The 26,597-nt window shown below is 38.0% G+C and overlaps 1 protein-coding gene across 10 annotated transcripts in view; it reads right to left on the bottom strand.

The window, feature by feature from the left end:
• LOC124596098 (probable low-specificity L-threonine aldolase 2) overlaps window positions 1-26,597 on the bottom strand; it is a 269,257-nt gene that overhangs the window by 34,416 nt on the left and 208,244 nt on the right. For all 10 annotated transcript variants that reach the window (XM_047135097.1, XM_047135104.1, XM_047135096.1 and 7 more), the window contains one exon: window positions 1,308-1,444. In XM_047135097.1, the coding sequence (XP_046991053.1) occupies window positions 1,308-1,444 (137 nt within the window). The remainder of the gene's footprint in view (window positions 1-1,307; window positions 1,445-26,597) is intronic.

Here is a 26,597-nt window from a genome sequence, read left to right as displayed (position 1 = left end):
CATTTTTCACTGTATCTTTCCTATTACTCTCCTTTCTCAGTAGGAGTTACAAATTTGGTGACCACATATGTAGGTTGATCTTAGATTTTCAGTAGCATGTGAATCTTCTTTTTCTTCTTCTTCTTTTGCTTGTGCCTTACTCCCATGTTTCACAGGGTTGGCTGCCACCCCATACCCCCTGGGATAGAATTAGTGTACCCCATTGCTCTGCGTCTAGTGTAATCCATGGAATAGTGCAAACGTGCAGATGTCTGCGAGTCATATAACGGAGGTGGGATGTGGGGATCAGCCCAGCATTCACCCAGTGGGAGGTGGAAAACTGCCTTAAAACCACATCCAGGCTGGCCGGCACACCAGCCTTCATTGGCCACCTGCTGGGTGGATTCTATCCATGGCCGGCGCACCTATCCAAGTCCAGGAAGCAGCGCATTAGCGCTCTCGGCTACCTTGGCGGGTTCAGTGGCATGTGAATCAATATTTAATATCGACCTTAAATGCCATGGTGTTCTATAAGACTTATTTCTTCACCAAAAATTGTCCTTCTAGTTCATGACATGCTTTTATAAATCCTTCCACAGATATTATATGGTTTTTGTACAGTAAAGTCCACATTATTCAGGAGATATTTTCTTTTAAATTGAACCAGTAGACAGCACTTTGTGTATCCAGACAATGTTTATTAATGCGGAAGGAATAACAATTCTCTTTATGTCCTTCAGACAGTCATTGATGTAATTCACATTTCAAGAAGTCTCCAGAAAAAGTGTCTCAGTAACATGCATCTAGAGTTCTTTCAAATACAGGAGTTAATATAACATAGCATTAAGTTTTTCAACATTAAAATCAGTAACTCTTGTCTGATGCCAGGTTTACCTAATTACAGAGATGACTCAAAAGCACTTTCAGAATATGCAAACAAAATTTTCTAACCAAACTTTTGTACCATTTCTATGTACCATTATACAATAGTGGAAATAAGTTGTAAACAAATTTTCACTCCACTACAGATAGGAACAGAAAACAATAGATCATAGTGATTTTTATAACAAATGTCCATTCAACTATAGACAAGAACAAACAACATTAGATTAGAGGAAACTGCAGTATATAAAGCTACAGGCAGTAAAAAAATAAATCTCTCTCTCTCTCTCTCTCTCTCTCTCTCTCTCTCTCTCTCTCTCTCACACACACACACACACACACACACACACACACACACACACACACACACACACACACACACACACCACTCTAAATTGCTGCTGCATATAAACACATTTAATTCACCACAGAAGAGTTATAATCACCTTTGGCAATGAGAGCTGCATTAGCATGGTCTTGTGTAAGTCTGTCAGAGGCAGTATCCTGTGCCACAAGCCCTGCTGCTGCTAGCACACCCACTTGCCGCATTCCCCCTCCAAGGGCTTTCCGTAGGTACCTTGCTCTGAAACACAAAATATGTTGCTCAGAATACAGTTTTTAATGACACACTAAAAAATTATTTTAAACAGTTCTCAGTATTGTATCCAGTTTGAGACTGAAAGGATTTTACCGATACTAATAATCACGTCAGAAAACAGGTAAGCCAACATTTGAAAATAATTAACTATTTTTAGTTTTATTTGGTTGAGCTCAGGAACTATTGGAGGGTTTTTGATACAGCTTTTACTGATGGACTGATTCACGAGGTAACTTTGTGTATACCACTAGATATTACAAACAAGTCATGTGACCATGTTCATGTGAAGTTGAGACAGGTCACTAATGACAAATAACCTTTCCATTCCCCATAAGAGAAATTTGTCAAATCTCAGAGCAAATGCTTACAGAATTGCTAACTGTAAGTGGTTGGCACTGGAACTGCAACAGTGAATTTGATGAGAAAATATCACATTGAAAAAAGTGTGAATTTCATTATTACATTGCTGCAAATTTGTGACAAATGATAAGAAAATCACTCAATTGTCAATAAAAATATTTTGAACAGGTACTCTACTGCCAGGATCACAAAACAAATTTTCTGTGTAACTGGGATTCAGTGTCACCAGATGAAGTCAAACACAACAGATGGATTATAAAGTTCAAAAGATATGAAGTATCTGAGAGGATTCAGTAACAACTGAGCTGTAAAAACATACTAGGTCACAAATTATGAATAAATTACAACAGTTGGCACTCTGGAGCCCAGTAACAAGAAATGCACATCAATATAGTCACTAATTTAAAAGTGTAGTTAATACCTGTAGAGGCATCTCACTTCAGTCAGAGATGTACAATATATTCTCAATGATACATCTGTTGCAGTGAGAGGGGCAAATGTACTGTAGAACAAGTAAATATCAGGTTATTTTCCAAAGAGGATGATTCTGTATGGGACAAAACATATCTACAACCATTAACAAAGGTCAGAGCTGTAAGAAACTAGAAATGTGTACTGCTACATCTGGACTCCAGAAAAGCTTGAGGCCTCTAGGGGGAACAGATCAAGATATTACTGAAAACATCAGTAAGCATAACATTAAAAGTTAAATTTAATTTTATCCATTTCTGACAGTGTTGCTTCTGTGGTTATATTATTTTGTAAAGTAAAAAAACAAATCACTTTCAGACACAAATAAGGATTTTTATTTCAATGGACATTTTGAGCCCTGGTGGCTCACCTTCAGGTGCTTGATCAGTCTACATTGTTTCTCAACTTTAGGTTAATACTGGTCCTGTTAAGATTACATAGGTATATTACAAAGTTTCCCACTGGAACTACAACCACTACCTCACTTAAAAACCAGGTAACAACTACAGGAAACAGTACATAACTTTTTGGTGTTTTCTTAGTTTTGCAAAAAATGCAGTCACACAATGTGCTACCTTGCAATATATGTATGTTACCTTAACAGGACCAGTATTAACGTGAAGTCAAAAAATGATGTAGACTGATCAAGCACTTTGCGACAGTTCTTTATTTCTTCATTTGTTGTCCTTGGTGTCAACGTACAGCATTGATACACTGGCTAAAAATGGGTTGTGGAAGTACAACACTGAGTACTTTAAATGATGTAGCCGAAAGGTGCACATTTGCGTTTCACAGTACTTTACTTTCACTGTTCACAACCCCCCAATAATACATAGTTATATGTGGCCTATGCACTATTGTTTTAACTTTCCATAAGCCTCATTAATAGTTTGCAGGCGAACCTCCACATACTGCTACAATAGCTTACTACTGATCATCTATAAGCAATAAAAACCTAACCACAAATTTCACAGTTCTTGAAGACTAGAAAGGTACATATGGAGCACAAACTGTCATTGTTTTAACACCTGGCCTGATTGTATTACACTTGTTTCACAGATGCACTGTTGTTGATCTAACCAGTAACAGTTTCCTTGTCTGAAACTCAGCCGTGGACTGATTGTCTCGGGACCAAAAATCAAGCATTCAAAGTCATCGCCATGCAATTCCTGGTGCATAGAAATATGATATGGGTGCAATCAATGTTGATGTAGCATTCTCAACAGCAACGTTTTTGAGATTCCCAGTTCTTGCATAGTTTGTCTGCTACTGATGTGAGGATTAGCCACGATAGCAGCTAAAACACTTACTTGGGCATCATCATTTGTTACAGGTCGTAGTAGACGTTTCCACATGTGGCTGAACACTTCCTGTTTCCTTAAATAATGTAACTATCCGGTGAACGGTCTGGATACTTGGATGATGTCATCCAGGATACCGAGCAGCATACATAGCACACACCCATTGGGCATTTTGATCACAATAGCCACACATCAACACGGTATCGACCTTTTCTGCAATTGGTTAAAGGTCCATTTTTACACGGGTAATGTATCACGAAGCAAATACCATCCGCACTGGCGGAATGTTACGTGATACCACGTACTTATACGTTTGTGACTATTACAGCGCCATCTATTACAAAGCGAAAAAAGTGGTCCAACTAAAACATTCATATTTCTTTACGTACTACACAAACATGTAGTAAAAAATCGGGGTTCCTATTTTAAAAAAAATGCAGTTGAGATCCATTTGACCTATGGCAGCACCATCTAGCGGGCCAACCATAGTGCCATCTGGTTTCCCCCCTTCAAGCTAGACGAGTTTCGTTCTTTGTAGTTTTTTCGTTTGATGCTTATTTCGTGAGGTATTTAGCCTGGTCACTATAAACGTCCGCAGCTCATGGTCTTGCGGCAGCACTATTGCTACCCGCGCATGGGGTCCCGGGTTCAATTCCTGGCAGGGTCAGGGATTTTTCCTGTCTCGAAATGACTGGGTGTTGTTATGTCGTCCTCATCATCATCATTCATCCCCATTATGGCCGGAGGAAAGCAATGCCAAACCACCTCCGCTAGGACCTTGCCTAGTACAGTGGTGCGGGTCTCCCGCATCGTCCCCTATGCTCCTCGGAGTATGGGACCTCCTCATCATCATCACTATCAATGGACCACTCTGTATATCCTCACAATAATAAGTGCTGAAACTACACATTGTTCGAAGTTAAATTTATAGAAATTACAATTAAAATTTAAATCATTAATTTTACTGAATGCATCGAAAAATTCGTTCCTTTCTTCTACTACAAGGTTTAGCCCAAATTATTTGTTTAAATGATAAAATTAACATATATAGTTACACAAACAATACTTTTGACAAAACTGTTAATTACTTTGCAATTAATTAAGGGATGGCTTTGCTAACACGTTTTTGAATAGATCCTTTAAGAATACTATTAGTTGTTCCTCCTAATGTTTATACTTAGTACAGAACTTATATTTGTTTATACATCAACAATAGAATTTAAGTTAGGAAACAATTACTGATTTCACCATGTAGCAAAAGACACTAACTAGGCATAATTGAAATAAATTAGAAAACCAATTACACAAATAAAACTATGCACAAAATTAGATCTGCTGTTATATTTTTTAAGACTAAGGGCCAACATTTCTCTTTTATGAAAATGCAGATTATATTCAAGTATGTTAATGGTAATTAGTTAAACCTGAAAAAACAAATGTAAAGACATAAATGGCAAAACAAGAGGGGAAGTAAAAATATCCCAGCTAGATTCCTCCCAACCTGAAGGGCTCCCAGGGCTTGAAATGGATTGTGCATTGGAAGAAAAATCACGATTTTAGAGGGCTGTTTGTTTTTTATTCCGCAAAAGTTAAATTACTAGGTGAGATTCCAGAACCATTTGAATTGAAAATAGAGAAATAAGGGATATACTGTGGCCAAGACACAAGTGGACCACCATGTTGCTGTACATGCTGCCAAACATGATTTCCTTCATTTCAATGACTGCTTCACAATCTGTCATATGGATCCTTCGCACCAACACCAGCTTTTCTGAATTGCGCAGTCTCCCTGCAATTCATCTTATGTTCCCATAACCCTCCTGGCCTCAACTTTTGTTAGTCACTGTCCTCACCCATCCAGCCCTTTCCCTGTCCCCATTGCAGCACTACACAGCTGTCATTCCACCATCACACTCAGTCTTTTTACTTCTCTCCTTTTGTGTTATTTCTCCCCCCACCCCCCCACCCTCCCCCCTGCCAACCATCTAACCTGCAGAACTGCACTGTCCACCACCCCCACCAAAGTATCCCTCCTCCTCCTTGCCCCAGCCTCCTCCTTACACCCACCCAGTCACCACTCCCATCATGCACTGGTGCTGTTGCTCGCAATGTGGTTTCAGTTGCCTGAGACTGCAGCTTGTGTGTGTGTGTGTGTGTGTGTGTGTGTGTGTGTGTTTTGTTGATGAAGGCCTTAATGGCTGAATGGCCGTAAGCTTTATTTGTGACAGTCCTTTTGTTGTGACTATCTGCAACTCAGCATCTCTGCTATATGGTGAGTGGTAACTTTCCTTTCCATAATATTGTTACATTCTATCAATACTAATATGATTTGTGCTTTGTAAACAAATATTGTATACTAACTAAATTGTAGTTTACAGAGTTCTAAAACTGGTGACAAACCCTTATGAATTTTGTGTGTGCTGTATAGCACTAATCCTTAACTGTGCACAGAGGAATTGGAAAACAAGTAATCAAAGAAAAAGATACTAGAGAGAAAACAAATCAGCTACAAGGAAGAGACCATGGGTGTCAAATGATTAGTAGTCACTGATAATATATCCTGCTTCCTGAGGAAATGGAATTGGCCATCACACTAGTTAAAACTCTGAAGGAGATTGCATTAAAAAACTGTATACAAATATTGTTTGGCAAAAAAAGTATGTCACCAGCATAAAGGAAACACTGTAATCCAACTTCTTGGAGATTGATAGAACAGATGAGGTTCAAGCATCTTAGTGAGAACATACAACTGAATGGACAAGACAAAAGAGAAAGTTTTGAGAGGGCCTTTACAGTGGACTTGTCACTCTCTGAAAAGGGAAGCTGGATCTTTTTACTTCTCCTCTTGTTTTGCCATCTGCCTCCTTAAAATTCATTTTCTCATGTCTGACTATTTACCATTAACATAAGTGAATATAATCTGCATTTTCAGAAAAGAGAAAAGTTGGCCCTCACTTTTAAAGAATATAACATCAGATCTAATTTTGTGCTTAGTTTCATGCATGTAATTGATATTCTAATTTATTTTGACTATTACTAGTTAATACTTTTGTTATGGGGTGAAATCAGTAATAGCTTTGTAACTTAAATTCTATTGTTGCTTTATAAACAAATATAAATTCTGTACTAATTATAAACATTTGGAGGAACAACTAATACTATTCTTAAAGAATCTATCTGGCTCTATTCGAAAACATACTAGCAAAGCCAGCCCTTAATTTGTTCCGAAGTATTTACCAGTTTTGTCAAAAGTATTGTTTGCATAACTACATCCATTAATTTCATGATTTAAATAAATAATTCAGCCTAATTCTTGTAGTAGAAGAAACTGTTAAAAAGATGGAATTTGTCACTGTATTCAGTTAATTTAATGAGTTAAGTTTGAATTGCAGCTCAGTCGGCATCCATCTGTGGCAGCGCGAACGTCTCTGCACATCTGGTTTTTTTCGATATTCGAATTTGAAATGTGCGCTGCAATCAAAAATGCCACCAGTTGTGAGGTGCAGTCTGTGATACAGTTTTGTTGGCAGAAAACTTAAAACCTATATAAATTAATCATGACCTGTGCAAAGAGTACGAAACAACATAATGAGCGAATGTTCCATCCGGAAATTTTGCATTCAGTTTAAAAATGGCCAAACCAACATTCATAGTGAAGAGAAGAATGGATGGGTGAGCATTGTTACTGATGATCTTGTCACTGAAGTTGGTGAAACGATTCGTGAAAACCGTCGCTTCACAATAAAGGAGCTTTCGCTTTCTTTTCCACAAGTTTCATGGACTTTGTTGTTTGAAATTGTCACTCAAAAGCTAGGCTATCACAAATTTTGTGCATAATGGGTGTGTGGCTCACTGGCTGAAGTCTTAGGCAGCAAAATTTTATGACAAAGGTATTTCAAATCTCATCCACTGCTATGATAAGTGCCTCAATGTGTTTGGTGACAATGTGGAAAAGTAGTATGTCAGTCACTCTTTCAGATGTATATAATAAAATGTATTTCTTGTACTTAGTTTTTTTATGCCAAAACATTTCCTACTTTCCAAATAGCCTTCATAACAGCAAGTGTATGAGGTAAATATGTTAAGTGTTTACTGGACGTTGGTAGTGATTTGAATGGCATTTTACAGGCATTTTTTTGAGTATATTAAGAACACAGAGGATATAGTGATGATGCTTGTGTCTGGAATAAAAATTATTGGTGCTACTGTTAAGCTATCAAAGAGTGTGAAACAAGAGGTACTATTAACTGTGGAATTTGTAGGGCAGCTGCTGGAGTGCAATTTTGTGGTGATTCAAAATCTCAGCATTGAGGCAATATTTGGGACTAATTTCTTGTGAAAATAGCAAGTAGGGGGTTCAACATTCTGTGTTGGATTCATTATGTGGAGATAATGCTTAGCCCAGCTGTTTGTCTCATTTTTCATGTTTCCTGAGACAGTCAAACTCTTCTCCTATCCTATCTGTAGTTTTTAGGTGAATCAGAAACATCCTATCTTTGACTTTCATATGATTTTGTACAGCAGGATGATTTAGTAGAGGAATATTTTAGGCAAGATTTCTCAAGTATTATTTATATACATTATGTTGTGTTAATTATAAGTAAGGGAGTAAAAGGATGGAAGAAAGTAAAGTGGTACCATGGTTAAAGAATTACTGTCAAACAAAGAGGTAAGGTAAACAGAAAATGAAAGGTGTCAGCATGTGTGGGGGAGAAGGTGCAGATTATCTGAAAACTATAACTAATATCTGAAGTAATCAGCTCATTGGTGCAGTAGCAGAGGCAATATATAGTAAGAACCATCTTGAATATTAGGCCTTAATATTAATTCTGGTATAATAGAAGTGTTTGTGTTCAGTGCAATCGGTAGATGGAGATAACTATCTACCTGTGTCATGGCACAGCCTTTTCTAACATTAAGTAATTCCAACTATAAACTTAGTTGCCTGGAGTAATGTGTGTTGAAAGAATAAGCAAGGTTTGAATGTATATTGCCCTTCAGACTGCAATCATAAGCAATTTGATGGAATAAAGTGAAATAATAGTTTTTCTAAGTGATAATTTTGTCTGATCGGTAATGAGAGTTAAGTTTGCTTTAGCATAAGGACCTGTTACTGTGGAGTGTTTTTCAGTAGAATCAGTTTTGCATTAGATAAGCAGGGCAGGTGTTTATGCATTAGTTAATGAGGTAATAATGAAATAATAATATAATGAATAATCTTAGGGTCTTAATGGTTAGGGAGCCTGTCTCTGCTGTAGCAATATTGTTTAAGAATGCCCTCCACTATCTAACAAGGAAAAAAAGGTAAGTAAAATAATGGAGCTGACAGATATGATTAATGAAAAACATAAATGTATACAAACAAATGTGGTGTAACTATATTGGTGATCCAATTTTGAACTAGACAACATTGGGTACTGTGTAAATTATGCAATTCGCGACACTGCAGCTGGGAATGAGAGCATAACAGAAAGAGCAATATTTTAGTGAGGGAGAAGCCATATAATGCTGCATCATTGGATCTATAGGTTTTCTGAAAACTTCTGTTTGTGTCCTGGGGAATTATGAGCTTGGAATGGTAATATTGGAATGAAGAAAAGTAATTTTGTTGATTAACTGATAACTGAAGTGCTAGAATGATGTGAATATTCTGACAGGTCAACTATTTGGTAGCATTTTGTGACGATTTAATTTTCTGGTTGAATGAGAGTAGTGCTCAGAGCTGAGAAGAGGAGTGGGGCAATGATTTGGTACAACTTCCATCCCCTTAATTCTGACTTGAGTAGTAATTAAGTTATGTGGTGGTGATTCTATTCTTTTTTATAACATAATGATTAGTAAATCTATGTTACAGCACATCTTGAGTTTTTGCTATTTTGAAAATGGGAAAGAAACAAAAGTCTTCCAAGTTTGACCAGTTTCAGACACAGTTACGACTTAGAATAACGTTTTTTATTGTAATGTGCACTTGATTTTAAATTTTTACTAGTCACCACCTTCTGTACTACAGTCAGTTGTAGTGCTAATTATTGTGATGTTATGAGGACTGTGCAACGTACCTATTTATGAAGTAATGGCTATCATTTTTAGTGTGAAACATTTTTTCTTAGACTAAGTTAGAAGTAAAAGTAAGTGTACTAAAATAAGATATTTTGTCTAATTTTTTCATGTACTGTGTCAGAGGAGAAACACCTCCAAGGTAATGGACAACTTGGTGAGAAAACATGTAGATGCTCAAAAATCTGAAAGTACTTGTGAAAAATACTAAACATTTAGCAAGTGAAATTTTCTGCCTACAAGTAAACTGCAATGCGCAGTGTAATTTAACTTTTTGCAACCCGTGAGGATTTATTCTTTTAAGCAAGACAGGAATTGTACGAAGTGTTACGTATCTTAGAATGTAATCTTTGTTTACGCAAAAAGGACATCACTTATGATGAAGATGCCTACTTTAATTAAAAGTATATCTTGTGGATATTTTGTGCCAGTGTACAATACAATATAAGTAAATATTTTGTATGGGGATTTTCATATGGCCAGTTCATATAAGTATAAATTTGAAATACCATATGTACTGCACTTTTGATAAGATTTTGTAGATAATATTTTTTTGTGTGTAGATTGTTAAACCCAATGTCTGGGGTCACTTGTGGTCATTGAACTGCCCAGTTAGCTATTTCTAATATCTATCTGGTCAGTCCAATAAGGGGGTGATGTGATGAAGCAAGCTGGGATTTTTTACTTTCCCTCTTGATTTGCCGCCATCTGCCTCCTTAAAATTCATTTGTTCATGTCTGACTAATTACCCCTCACATAGGTGAGCGTAATCTGCATTTTCATAAAAGAGAAAGTTTGGCCCTCAGTTTTAAAGAATATAACACCAAATCTAATTTTGTGCTTAGTTTTATGTCTGTAATCGATTTTCTAATTTATTTTGACTATTCCTCGTAAATACTTCTGTTATAGGGTGAAATCAGTAATTGTTTTGTAACTTAACTTCTGTTGTTGACTTATTACCAAATATAAATTCTGTACTGTTTGCATAACTCTCTTTCAAATTCTGAAGGTGGCATGGGTAAAATACAGGGAGCGAAAGGCTATTTACAATTTGTACAGAAAGCAGATTGCAGTTATAAGAGTTGAGGGACATGAAAGGGAAGCAGTGGTTGGGAAGGGAGTGAGGCAGGGTTGTAGCCTCTCCCCACATTTATTCAATCTGTATATTGAGCAAGCAGTAAAGGAAACAAAAGAAAAGTTCGGAGTAGGTATTAAAATCCATGGAGAAGAAATAAAAACTTTGAGGTTCGACGATGACATTGTAATTCTGTCAGAGACAGCAAAGGACTTGGAAGAGCAGTTGAACGGAATGGACAGTGTCTTGAAAGGAGGGTATAAGATGAACATCAACAAAAGCAAAACGAGGATAATGGAATGTAGTCGAATTAAGTCGGGTGAAGCTGAGGGAATTAGATTAGGAAATGAGACACTTAAAGTAGTAAAGGAGTTTTGCTATTTGGGGAGCAAAATAACTGATAACGGTCGAAGTAGAGAGGATATACAATGTAGACTGGCAAAGGCAAGGAAAGTGTTTCTGAAGAAGAGAAATTTGTTAACATCGAGTATTGATTTAAGTGTCAGGATGTCGTTCCTGAAAGTATTTGTATGGAGTGTAGCCATGTATGGAAGTGAAACATGGATGATAAATAGTTTAGACAAGAAGAGAATAGAAGCTTTCGAAATGTGGTGCTACAGAAGAATGCTGAAGATTAGATGGGTAGATCACATAACTAATGAGGAGGTATTGAATAGAATTGGGGAGAAGAGGAGTTTGTGGCACAACTTGACAAGAAGAAGGGATCGGTTGGTAGAACATGTTCTGAGGCATCAATGGATCACCAATTTAGTACTAGAGGGCAGCATGGAGGGTAAAAATCATAGAGGGAGACCAAGAGATGAATACACTAAGCAGATTCATGAGGATGTAGGCTACAGTAGGTACTGGGAGATGAAGAAACTTGCACAGGATAGAGTAGCATGGAGAGCTGCATCAAACCACTCTCTGGACTGAAGACCACAACAACAACATTGCATAACTATATCTGTTAATTTCATGATTTAAGCAAATAGTTCAGTAGTAGAAGAAACTGTTGAAAGACAGAATTTTTTGATGTATTCAGTTAATTTAATGAGTTAAGTTTTAATTGTAATTTCTCTAACTACCATATTATGTGGCAATAACTGTGTCGTTAGGTTTTTAGTGCTCGTAAATGTTCAACAGTAAACTATTGTAGCAGTATGTTGTTGTTTGCCTGTATACTATTAATGACGCTTATCAAAAGTTAAACAATAGTGCACTGGCCATATAACTATATTGTTGGGGGGTTGTGAACAGTGAAAGTAAAGAACTGTGAAACACAAATGTGCACCTGTCGACTACATCATTTAATGTAGGCGGTGTTGAACTTCCAACCCTCCCCCCCCCCCCCTCCCCCCCCCATTTTTCAGCGAGTATAGCAAGACAGTACATTGACACTGAGGACCATCAGTGAAGAAATAAAGAAGGCGAACGTCAGAACTCCATCTAATAAAGAGGGTGTTACATCTCTGGAAGGCAGTGGACAACATAGACATAGTACCAATGCAAATTGCTGGCTAAGAAGGGTACAAAGGGGTACTGTCACATAATTAAGATCACTGCATGTCACATGATGTGGATCATGCTCCTCTTGGCATAGTTTAGGGATGCAGTACAGATTGGCTTCCTCACTTTGTGGTATTCGTTTATGCTGCAAACACTATTTAGGCTGCTGGGCGTCTTTACAATGTGGTGTGCACTACCAGGATTTATTTGCTAACAGTTTACAGTGTATTTAAAATTATACTTTTAGCAATTATTAGTGATCCCACCAAACTGTATACCAGAATAGTTACTTTCAGTCCCACACATCCTCCCACCACCACCTGTTCCAGTCTGGTCACAAACATCACTTATCCCATCAAAGGCAGGGCTACCTGTGAAACCAGTCATGCGATTTACAAGCTAAGCTGCAACCACTATGCTGCATTCTATGTGGGCGTGATGAGCAACAAGCTGTCTATCCACATGAATGGCCACCAACAAACTGTGGCCAAGAAACAAGTTGACCACCCTGTTGCTTAACACGCTGCCAAACATGATATCCTTCATTTCAATGACTGCTTCACAGCCTGTGTCATATGGGTCCTTCCCACCAATACCAGCTTTGCTGAATTGTGCAGGTGGGAACTCTCCCTGCAATACATCTTATGTTCCTGTAAGCCCCCTGGTCTCTACCTTCGTTAATCACTGTCCTCACCCATCCAGCCCCTTCCTGTTCCCATTCCAGCACTACACAGCTGTCATTCCACCATCACACTCAGTCTTTTTACTTCTCTCTTTTTCCGCTTTTTCTCCCCCTCCCCACCTCTCCCCCGTCCACCATCTAACCTGCAGTACTTCACTGTCCACAAGCCCCACAAAAGTATTCCTCCCCCCCTCCCTGCCCCAGCCTCCTCATTACACCCACCCAGTCACCACTCCCATCATGCACTGTTGCTGCTGCTCGCAGTGCGGTTTCAGTTGTCTGAGACTGCAGTCATGTGTGTCTGTGTGTGTGTACAGCTATTGTTGACAAAGGCCTTAATGGCCAAAAGCTTTATTTCTGACAGTTTTTTTGTTGTGACTATCTGTAACTCAGCATCTCGGCTATATTGTGAATGGTAACTTTCCTTTTCATAATATTGTTACATTCTATCAGTGCTAATATGATTTGTGCTTTGTATAGCAAATATTATATTCTAACTAAATTGCAGTTTAAAGAGCTCTAAAACTGGTGACAAATCTTTATGACTTTTGTGTGTGCAGCATAGCCATGGATCTGGCATTCTTGAAATTCGTATAGCTACAAGAAAAATGTTATGAGTAACAGCTAAAGCAACCAGCACAACAAGAAAAATGTTGGAACCAACAAAGAAAGTGCCATCAGCAGCTGCCGGAACAGCTTTTGAAGCAAAAACAGCGACAGGCTGCATTGATTCCACTGGCTGCACATCCCTGTCTATTGTCCTATGCCAATATACATTTTTTGAATACATCAAGAAGGGATGGGATACATATGGCCATTGTCCTTAACAGCATCCTGAGTCATTCAGCCATGCATAATTTCTTTAGAAACTGCAGAGGCATTTGATCAGTCCGAGTGCTTTACAATAACTGAAATTTCAAATTCAGTCAGTTATTCTTGAAAATAATTTTGCTAGTAGTCCTATGAGTTTAGATACTGGGCACCTATATATTCTTTTTCACATCTGTACACTTACTCTGCAAGCTAACATATGATGCATGATGGAGGGTACCTTGTATCACAACTAGTCACTCCCTTTCCTCTTCTGGTTGTAAAAAGAGCATGGGGAAAATGACTTCTATGAGCTGCGTGAGAAAAGTAATGAGATTGACAACTCTTCAAGCAATCTGATAATGATGTGTTGTTCTATTTGTGTAGACCAGTGTGTTCATCCGTTCCAGATACTCAGTCCAAGTTTCAGATTCATACAGCCATCATGTGATTTTTGAGAGTGCCATAAGTGAAGTTGCATTTTCATTGTGTGTTATGACAATGGAACAGCTGAGTTAGGAGCAACATTATGCTATCAAGTTTTGTTTTAAACACAGGGAATTTGTGAGTGTGACCTTTCAACAGTTAAAAGTTGCCTAAGGGCATATTCCTTATTAAGAGCACAAGTTTTGCTCTGGCACAAATCATTTTTGGAAGGCTGAGAATATGAAGATGAACTTCAATTCAATTCAATTCAATTTATTAGCGTCCTTGTAGTACATCATCGAAATGATATAGGACTTGTCAATAAACATTACAATTTAAAATACATATACATGAAAATTTGTAATTGAATTTACATGTCACTTAGACATTACAATTTTAATAGAACTTTTAGAACATTAACATAAAAATACACAAGTAGGATAACAACGTAAAAAAAAAAAAAAAAAAAAAAAAAAAAAAAAAAAAAAAAAAAAAAAAAAAAAAGGTTAGTGATTCTCACATCAAAGATTATTTACATTCTTACATTAACAGTTTCACACTTTCATAGAAACAGCAAGTATTTAAATGTGAGCAATTACACATATTTAGTATGTCAGGGAAATATTAACTGCGCTTTTATTGTCAACGATTCACAAACTCTTCAATACTGTAAAAACTATTGCTCAATAACATGTTTTTTAATTCTCTTTTAAATATGTACAGTTTTGGTATTATTTTTAGTTCTTTGGGGAGAGCACTGTAGAGGATTTTGGGTTGGTATAGTACACTTTTGTGATACATAGCTGTTTTATGAATTTCTCTGTGGAAATCATTCCTATTCCTTGTTTTGTAGTTGTGAAATTCTCTGTTTAATGTAGACAAGTCTTCGTGTTCTTTTAAGAAACATATGCTTTCATATATGTATAGTCATGATTTTTAATTCTTTGAAAGCTTGCCTACAAGAGTCTCTATATCCTATACCTTTTATTATTCTGACTGCCTTCTTTTGTAGTCTAAATGAGTGTTTTGTTAGACTGATGTTCCCCCAAAACTGTACGCCGTATCTTAATAAACTGTGCATGAATGAGAAATAAACACATAACGCTGTTTTAATATTACATGAGCTTTTAAGCATTCTAAGTATATAACATGTTCGACTTAATTTTTTGTTCAATGATATTACATGCTTTTCCCATCTTAAGTGTTCATCAAACCATACTCCCAAGAATTTAGTGTATGATGCTTGTTCAATCTTACACTTACCCAGTTCTACTGTAAGGTAGACCTACAATTTCAAAGACTGACAAAAATGTCAAACATACCTGTGCTCTTGTGAGATTATACTGATATTTAAGAATAAAGATGATGAGTGACCTGTTAAAACTTGAAAAACTTTTGCTATACATCAAATTTTGAATGAAGTTTTGCGCATGTGAAAGGTTTGTGCCAAAGTGATGCTGAAAAACTTCAGAACAAAGCAGATCGATAATCGAAGAAACATGAGCATTGATCTTCTTGAGAGGATTGCAAGTGACCAGAGATGGTTCATTTGCATGGTCATAGGTACTAAATTCTAGATTTTGAGTATGATCCTGAGACAGAGAGACAAAGTGAGGAGTGGTACACTGAGATGCCTCCTCGACCAAAAAAAGTTCAAATGAGTAAATCAAAGATCAAAACAATGCTGATTTCCTGTTTTGACAGTATGGGTCTCCTGCATAAAGAATATTTTCCTCCAGGACAAACTGTCAACCAAGTGTTTTACAAAGATGTCCTTGAAACGCTCAGGAACATGGTGATCAAGTGAGACCAGACACTGCAGAGAATTGATGCTACACCATGACAATGCCCCATGTCACATGGCCACTTTCATCACGGAATTTTTGACCTCAAAAGGCATTCCTGTTGTTCAACTGCCCCCCTGCTCGCCTGATTTGAGTCCACGTAACTTTTTTCTTTTCCTAAAATGGAAAAAGTCTTAAAAGGACATCATTTTAGGACTCTTGAGGACATTTAGAAGAATGTGACTGAGATGTTAAAGGCGCTACCAGCTGAAGCCTTTCAGGGCTGCTACCAAGATGGGTGACAATGACTCTGCTGGTGTGCAGCTGCCAAAGGAAACTACTTTGAAGAGGACAATACTGTTGTTTGAAAAAAATAAAAACTCTGGTAGATAAAAAAATTCAGTCTCATTATTTTTCTCACACATTTCGTATAACCTCCATTCAAGCCTTAATTTCTCTTCTCTTGTCTTCATGATCCTTACATGAAATGTATAGTGGCAGTGGTAGAATTGTTCCACACTCACCCTCAAATGACAGTTCTCTAGATTTTGTCAATAGTCTTTCTTGAAAAGAATGTTGTATTCCACCCAGGGATTCCCATTTGGGTTCACAAAGCACCTACATAATACTCATATGTTGATCAAATGTACTTGTAACAAATCTATTGGCGCACCTCTGAATTGATTCAATGTCTTCCTTTAAACAAAGCTGGTGAGGACCCCCAACACTCAAGAATGGATCAAACCAGTGCTCTATGCATGGTCTCTTTTATAGATGAAATCCATTTTCCTATAATTCTCCCAATAACACAAAGTTGCAAATGAAATATACAAGACTTTCCCAGCCTTGGTAAAAATTTTCACTCAGCACAGCAGTCTCTACACATAAAATCATATCTGCATGAGATCAGTAAAGTGTCTGAAATTGTGTCATTTCATTTGAATAAGTGCCTGCACCTGGGATTCAGGCTGGATCCTCCATTTATGTTTGATGCTGAAGTGCTGTTCCAGAACATGGAGAGCCTTGGCAATTCTGTTTATATGTAAGTGGGAACCTGCAGTAGACTGGGGTGGAAGTGAGAATTTGGATCGAGGAGGGAGGTGTGTCCGGGTAATCCATGCAGTTGTGTGAACTGCTGTGCCAAGGTGACCTAGGAGCATACCTGTCCAGTAAGCAGGAGACCCTGTTCAGTTCCTGGCCTTGGTACGAATTTTCACTCGCTGCTTTAGTCTACATACATGAAACCAAAGTTGACCATTCATCTTCCTCACTACCAGCTTTATACATTCGCTCCATTTTTTATCGTTCTGCGGTGTTATGTGTGGATATTTAATCAATTTTACTGCATCAAGTGGCACACTATTAATATCATATCTGAACATTACTTGATTATTTTTCCTATTCATCTGCAATAACTTAGATTTTTCTATCTTTAGAGCAAACTTCCATCATTACACTGAATTAACCACCGTTTTTCTACATTTAGAACAAACTGCCATCCATCAGATAAAATTGATATTCTGTCTGTCATCCTGTATTCTGCTATAGCCACTCTATGACAAAACTTTCCCCTAAGCTACAGCATTATCAGCAAACAGTTGCAAACTTCTTCTCTCCCTATCTGACATATAACTTTTTTCCTGGGGTACTCCTGATGATACCCTTGTCCCTAATAAGCAACCACCATCCAGGACAATACAGGGTGAACATTAATAAAACTGGCAAACTGCAGGGACAGATTCCTGACTGGAAATGGAGGAAAAAGGGTCCTATGAACACATATCTGGAAATGGACAGTGTGCCCGCAATGACAACAAATTGTCCTGGAAAATAGTACAGAGAGCCATCAAATCCACATCACAACAGATGTTCAAAGCAACCTTCATGGGATTGCAGGTGAAGGGGGCGCAGGATACTCATAATTGTACACCATGTTCACGGGTCACTTGCCTGGAACTTGTGCTAGAGTTCGTCTCAGTATCCTGTAGAACACTGTCCCACAAAATCTAGTGTACACATAGTCCACCACCTCCCTCCACATTTGTCTGTCTGAAAGGACCCATAATCACACAAATGCTCAAAAAGGGCTTGAAATGTTGTGTGATATGGTTAGTATCTGTAGGGTTACTTGTTTTGGTATAGCCCTACTGCCTCTCAACCATTTCCATCTGCTTGGCTGTACGCAAACACCACACCAGGTTTGCCCCCATATGAATTCCGGCCATTCGGCTGCTTACAGTACACTGCATCAATCACACAGCCTGCAACACACAAGGAACATGTGGAGCATGGTTGCAGGCACTGTCATTCATCAGCACCACCTACCGTGGCAATGATGCATTTCCAGACATACGTTCATAGGATCTTTTTTCCTCCATTTTCAGTGAGGAATCCGTCCTTGTGTTTTGTCAGTATTATTAATGTTCACCCCGTATATTGGGTTCTATTACTTAATAAGTCATTGTGCCACTTATATATCTGTTCCATATGCTTGGAGCTTCATTAACAGTTTTCCATGGATTATGTAATATAATGTGGCAAAAATGATTTTGTGTGGTGAAGTTTGGGATGTTGTTGCTTAACATGAGAAAACAGAATACCACACCATATTACAGAAATCCTCCACCAAATGAATAATATATATCTTGTGTAAACCGGGGTGCTGATTATTAATGCTGCCATAGGTTCATCTTGATGTTACTGCATCGCCACTCAGAAATCATCCCACTGATCTCAATAAAAAACAACTTAGGAGTGCCCCTCTTGTCACTCACTACTATTGTGATCTTGAATGTATTAATCACTACTTTGACAAGGCTATGACTACCGAAAATTGTGCTCTGGAATGAGATGCATACTGTCTGACAATTTGCCGACTACATGTTGAATAGCTTTTTGTCACCCTCCCAGTCAGTCTCTGCAATATCTTGTCAGAAGCTTTGCTCCTTTTGCACCCTTTTCCCTACCTGATGGCTCCTGCTCCTGTGACCATCCCTGCTGTAAGACTTGGCATATGCACACTCGTACTACTACCTATATCAGCCCTGTATCTGGCAAAATGTATACTGTCAAAGGAAGGGCCACCTATGAAATGACACATGCCATCCACCAGCTGTTATGTAAACAGTGTTCAGCCTTCTACATTGGTATGAATGGGCATGGGCAGATGGTGTATACTCGCAACATACGGTGCTCTACAACGTGACAGTCATGACCTCAGTGTCTGTTTTAGCACACATGCCATCTGGATTCTTCCCCCATACACCAGTCTGTCAAAACTTCACAGGCAGGAACTAGTGTCACAACATGTCCTTCATTCTTGCCCTCTACTGTGCCTTAATTTACGTTAATTTCTTCAGTCTGAGCATTTATTCAGAGTAACTATTCCATTCTCCACTGCCTTTTATTTTTCTACACGTTTAATTTTCTGACCTGCCTATTCCCCCCTCCCACCTCTATCTCCTACAATGCACTTAGCTTTGCACTCTACCCCTGTGACCATCCCTGCTGCAAGACTTGCCCTACGCACCCTCGTACCGCCACCTATACCAGCCCTGTAACAAAACATATACTATGAAAGGGAGAGACACCTGTGAAATGATACATTTCATATACCAGCTGCTTTGTAAACACTGTTCAGCCTTTTACATCAGTATGACTACCACCTAGTAGTCAGTTAGGGTGAACATACATAAACAGAGGCTATATACTGGCAACACACAATATCCTGTTGCAGAGCATGCTCTGCAACATGTCAGTCATGAGCTTGGTTTCTGTTTCATCACAAGGACATCTACGTTCTTTCCCTGACACCAGTTTCTCAGCACTCCACAGGTGGGAAATGCAACATGTCCTTGGTTCTTGCCACCCATCTGCCTTAATTTATGTTAATTTCTTCCATCTCAGCATTTCTTCACAGTAACTACTCCTTTCTTCACTTTGTTTCAGTTTTCTACATCTTTCATTTTCTGACATGTATATTTTTCGCCATCCCTCTCCCACCTTTGTTACATACAATGCACTTAGCTTTTCACTCTCATTAACCAATGCATGATGTTTTAGCAGTAATCTCTGTCTTGCATATTACCCTGTCTTCCAACTTAAAGCTCTTGGATTTTTGAAATCTCTTCTGGTGCAGTCACTGACTATCAGTTTTTCTTTCTCATACTGTCTGGTAAGTCTCCCATGATATGGGGCTCTGGGTGGCTTTTCTGAACTCTCCCCATTTCCTAAATCTCATCAGTCCTGTTCCTTCACTCCTCGTTCTTCCTCTTCAGCCCTTCTGCCAGAAGAAGCCACTGGTTCCGAAAGCTTGCAAATTTAAACACCTTTATATGTGTGTTCCCCTGCTGCCACTTGGGAGTTTAGTTTTATCCATCCAGTTACAATATACTTATAAATTTATACATTAGACATTTTTCTTTGTGTGACTGTTTCATAATTTCAAAGGTGTAATTGGCAGAATGAATACCCAGGCAATGTCAGGTTTTACAGCTAGTTACTTATATATGTAACAAAGTCTGGTGTCAATGTAAATTATTATCACAATCAATTTTATGCATTTGGCATTCATTAAAATTCTGAACATATTAGAAAACTTTCAAAAGTTTCCATGAAAGATTTAGTGTGGAAGAAGCAGGTTCAGATAAAACATTCACTGAAGTTTTTAATGTGGTACATCCACTATCTCAAGTAATTAATGTATGTTGTGAAGAAGGCTGGTCCCCAGAGGTATTGAAACATGCTGAAGTTAAATCACTTTTCTAAAAGGGATATAGAGAGGTCCTGTGAAATTATTGTCCTGCCAGTATCTCAGTTCTCCCAGTCATATCTAAAATATTTGTAACACTTGGTACTATCCAAATCCAAAACTTAGTGCAAAATATTCTATTGCCCTAAACAATCAGTTTGGTTTTCAAGGGAAAAATACAATAGATGCAATGAACAGTATTTTTGAGCAAATAAACATGTCATTAGACTAGAGGAATAAGGTGGAAGGAATATGCCGCAACTTCACAAACGTTTTTGATTCTATAAAGCATACCTTGCTTATTTAGAAACTTTACAAGTATGGCAGTGCTCTACTTTGGATTACATCTTACTTATGGAATGGAAAGCAAAGTTTTAGCTTTATTTTCAATGGTGCAAATTATTATTGTGATTGGAAAATATTAACTCAACATATCCCACAAGATTCCATACCGGGCCCAATCCTATTTCTATTCTGTGTGAGTGATTTACCATTAAATATCAGTTCCCCTGCAGTTCTGTTTGCAGATGGTTTTTCTGTTAGTTGAAAATCAGCTTGCAGAAAAAATTCCAAAATTATTTTTCAGTATTTTCAGTGCTTTAGAAACTTGGTTTCTGCTAAATGTGTTGAGTCTAAACATATGTCAGACTCACGTGGCACAATATTAAAGACATACAGTCAAAATGTGAGCAAATTAAGATTATTCACAACAACCAAGACATAGAAGAAATCGACTCAGTCAAATTCTTAGGATTAAATTTGGGTACAAATTTGAGCTGGCTGTCATGCATTGGATACCTAGCTAGCAAATTGAGTGGCTTTGCACTTACAGTGCAAATATTAGCAGCTGCAGTCAACATGGACACATGAAAAGTTTTGGCGAGCCTTGGCTATCAAATGGTTCAAATGGCTCTGAGCACTATGCGAGTTAACTTCTGAGGTCATCAGTTGCCTAGAACCTAACTACCCTAAGGACATCACACACATCCATGCCCGTGGCAGGATTCGAACCTGCGACCGGAGCGGTCGCTCGGCTCCAGACTGTAGCGCCTAGAACCGCACGGCCACTCCGGCCGGCCTTGGCTATCATAGTGCAGATACTAAAGATAAAGAAGAAAATCACAATACATGCACTGGGCATCATAAAGAGTAATTTCACCCATTATTTAGAAAATTTCAAATAATAACGCTCCCATCCCTATATAATTATGAATTCCCCCCCCCCCCCCCCCCCCCCCCCCCCAATACCAAACAGGAATTATTTGAGGGAAACAAATCAGTTCACACATATGACAGAAAAAAAACAAAGAAAACTTCCTGCTTCACACTCACCATCTAAAACTGTATGCCCAGGCACCTCAATACATGGGAATGAGAATATACAATAAATTAAAAGGCAACAAGTTAATACAGATGTATTTAGGTCCACTGAAAAGAAAGATGTATGAGGAAATAATGCAGAGTTGCTATTATATTATTTTAAGAAATACAATCCATAGCCATGTCTATGAATGCAGCAACCAGTAAAATGGATAAAGAAATGGTATTACTCACTTGATGAATTCATGCAAGATGAGCTGGTAATTTGAGCAGGATACAAATTGTTACATAAACAACTAAGTATATACAGGTGTTTATAAAAATATCATTTTTGTGTTATACTATTATTTAACAGTTTAATGAGGTGACTCAATACAGCCGTCAGGAATCTGAAGAACTGTGTGTCTGTCATCAGATATACGAATTTGTTTTTTATTTTCTACCAGTGTTAGTCATAGCAGATCTTCACAGGAAGAAGAAAATCCATACATCAGATGGATGTGTAACAGAAAGTTGAACTGCATGTCCATCTAATGTACAAATTTTCTTCTTCCTGAGAAGATGGTCCCTATGACCAAAACTGGTAGAAAATAAATACAGTAGAGTTCCATTATCCCCACCATTCAGAAAATCTGCTGGTCCTGTTACCTGTACTGTAGCTGAGAAACTCTATGAGAACCTTTTGCACACCAACGTCATTCCAACCCTTCAACAGCATGAATTTGTGGGAAGGATCATTATTATCCAACATGGTACTCCTCCATGTATCGCACAGCCAGTGAAGCAGCTGCTGCAGAGACAGTTCAGAAATGCTAGAACTATCACGCATCATTTGCCTACAGCCTGGCCATCCAGCTCACCTGATCTTAATCCATGTGTCTTCTGCCTGTGTGGTTATCTGAAAGATACTGCGTTCAGTGCTCCAATGACAAATATAGCTGAAATGAAGGCACTCATTGTCTAATGCATTCTGAACGTGATCCCATGAGACACTCTGATCTGTTGCAGAACTTGCTGTTTCTCTACTTCAACTTGTGGCAGTAAATGGTGGACAGCATATTGAACATGTCTTGCACCAGTCTCAACAAATTAGAAACTGATGTCATTTTGCTTTTTGTGTTATTTCTGGCTCCATCCAATGGGGTATGACCTTGCCTTGGTGGATGAGCATACCTAACTAAAAATGGCACAACTGTTGATGGCTGAACTTGTGCAGTCATGCACACTAAACAGTACATAAGCTGTAATGTGGAACTCAAGCCATAATCATTGTATTGAAATTTTTCTGTCAATTGTAGCTGAACCCATTTATGTTATGAAGCTTACAGCACGATCTATTCATAAAATTTGTTCAGTTATTTAGGAGTGTCACAGTTTTCCATAGACGAAAATAACATATTGGTATACAGAGTGTCCCATTTATCTTGACCACCCTGAATAACTGTTTGTCCAGATGCAAATTACAAAATGTTTCAAGCAAATGTTCTTTAGCCGTCATGGAGACATCAATCAGCATGATTGCCTTTATTGTAACTCTGTTTTTTACAAAGATATGAACAACGGTATGACTTTCTTAAATGGCACCCTGTATTTTTTATTCGGTAATTCATTTCCTCTCCTAAGGACCTATTCCAAAATGTATTACAGTGTACCATTCACTGAAACACAAAATTATTAATTACATAACACAACATTGACGTTGACACTCCCTGCGCTTCGTGCAGACACTTGGGGTAATGAAACACAACCACATGCTGATTTTGAAAGAGGACAAATGTAAACATAAGTAGAATGCACACCCGTCATTCAGTCAACTATCATCAGTTGAAGAGTTGTACGAGTAGAATGTACACAAAGAGAAGGTAGAAATGATACTCATCTATGGGGAATGTATGTTAGCAGAACAGTAATTGCGATACTGTTTCCTTATGTACGGGTACATTTAGTATCGTAGTTTAGTCCTTTTAAATACTGTCACGTAGAGTAGGCATACAGTAAAGGCTGTCCTTCCGACAAATTGCATCGACATTAATGTTTCTTTTATTGTTGTTGTTGAAGGTAGGCAAAATACTATGCAGGCAGTGGAACGGTACAAAGAGTGATATCCTGACAAGAACCCACCTCCCCGATGGATGTTTTCTCATCTTGTTGCGACGCTTTAGGAAACAGGAGATTTCATCCCACAACAATCCAATTGTTGTAGCACTCACACAGACAAAGCTGCCAAAGTTACTGTTCTCACTTCCATTGCTATGAATCCACGTGTGAGCACATGATAGCTTGAACACAAGATTAGCATTCCTAAAACCAGTGTGCATTGTATTCTTACACATCACTGATTCCATACTTACCATGTACACCTACATCAAGAATTGCATGCGAGTGATTTCCAGAATTGTGTACAGTTCTGTCAGTGGGCACAACAGCAAATACTCGCCAACCAGAACTTCTTCTCCAATGTTCTATTTACCGGTAAATGTTCCTTCTCAAACAAATGACAGGACCAATTTGTATTTACAAGGAACATGCGTTATTGGTTGAGCAACAACCCATGATGCCTTAGACAGGTGGAACATCAGCGTCAATGGGGAGTTAACGTCTGGTGTGAGATGTTTGGTACTACAATTATTGGCCCTTATTTCATCAATGGTAGTCCAAAAGGCAACTTCCTCAGTCGAACTTTTCCTCCTCTTCCTGATGAAGTGCCGTTAAGAACCAGAATGCTTATGTGGTACCAACACGATGGATGTCCAGCACATAATGCCTCGCATGCACGTTGTATTCTGAATCGAAGATATGTTGCCAGATGGATTGGTCAAGGAGGAACAGTTACTTGGCCTGCTGGGCCTCTTGATTTAAATCCTCCAGACTTTTTTCTTTGGGGATGTATTAAAGACATTGTCTCTCACAATACTCCAACAACTGCAGAGGACATGCAAGAATGTATCATGCTTGCTTGTAATTCTCTTCGGCAGGCAGCACTGGAAGCAGTAAATAATTCTTTCATTCAATGAGTGCACCATTGTATCAGTGCCAGGGTCACCACTTTGAGCACCTTTGAATGTTCTATTCATGGGCAATGGTACAAGAGAGTCAATATCAATTTTGTGTTGTGTTCTTAATTGGTTTTCATTTGTTTTCTGACAACTCCAGCAAGTCGATGAGTTTGTGATCCTGGGCTCAAAGTCAATGTTGTGTTATGTAATTAATAATGTTGTGTTTCAGTGAATGATACACTGTGATACATTTTTGAATAGGTCTTTAGGAGAGGAAATGAATTACCTAATAAAAAATACAGGGTGCCATTTAAAAAAGTCATACCGCTGTTCATATCTTTGTAAAAAACAAAGCTACAACTCAGGCAATGATGCTGATTGATGTCCCCCTGATGGATAAAGAACATTTGCTTGAAACATTTTGTAATTTGCATCTGGACAAAGAGTTATTTAGGGTGGTCAAGATAAATAGGTCACCCTGTGTAGAAGTCTGCAGAATTATGCTTAACAACTGTAATAAATTTTCATCATGGCAAAGAATGCAAAGCAATCCATGTCTGGTAAGACAGATATATTTAAATGCCAGTGAATTCATTAAATAAAACTGTTCACAATGCAAAACTTTAACAGTCTCCCTTATTTAATATCTTACACACTCTCATATTTTTGCACAACTGTCTTAGTTGAGCAGCAAATAATGGTTTTGTTAATAAACCCATAAGCTGATTTTCTGTATCTACTCTTGTTATGGTAATTTCGACAGATGTAACCAATTTTGAAACAAATAAGTGTCTGAGTCAAATGTGGTTTGTCCACTGGTGTAGTTAATGATTCTGTATGAATCAAACAGCAGCTTCATTGTGCACTCATAGGCAAGGTTTGAAGTCTTTAGCTGGCTAAGTTCTGTTAAAAGTCTCCTCATCCAGATCATTTCTCATGCTGTTTAACTAGCCACTACAACTTCAGTTTCTGTAGTAGAGATCACAACTGAAATTGTCACTGACTCATCCAACCCACAGATGCACTGAAGAACAGGCAGAGAACACCTGAGGTAGATTGTCCAACCCCTAAATCACCCCCATGATCGGCATCATTATAACATTTAAGAATGCCTTTGTCTTCACCACTTTTGTAAATAAGTCCATAGTCATATGTGCCTCGAAAATAGTGAAAAATTCTTTCTATCCTTATTAGATTTGTTAGATTTTCAAGACATCTAGACACTACTCCAACAGCATATGCTATGTCGGCTCTTGTCCCACATATCAGGTACATCAAGGATCCAACTGCTTGTCTATAAGGGTATTCAGTGTTGATAGGGTTCTCTTCCATACCGTAATCCTTGATAATTGGAGTTGTTACAGCTCTACAATCATTCATGACAAAGTGCTCAATCTTCTTGGTATAGTAGTCTGACTGACTTGAATTGACTCCATCTTATTTTCTATCAGTTTCCAAGACTAAGAAATATGATGCTGGCTTTTATTTTATTTTGAATTCTCTTTCAACGTCTTCAATAAATTCTCTAAGTTCACTATCACTGATTTTTCAATCAATCCATCATCAACATAGAGTATGAATAAAATCTTGTAAGAAC

This window comes from Schistocerca americana, chromosome 2 (assembly GCF_021461395.2).
Source record: "Schistocerca americana isolate TAMUIC-IGC-003095 chromosome 2, iqSchAmer2.1, whole genome shotgun sequence".
Classification (NCBI taxonomy): domain Eukaryota; kingdom Metazoa; phylum Arthropoda; class Insecta; order Orthoptera; family Acrididae; genus Schistocerca; species Schistocerca americana.
This window is presented reverse-complemented; position numbering and strand designations above follow the sequence as displayed.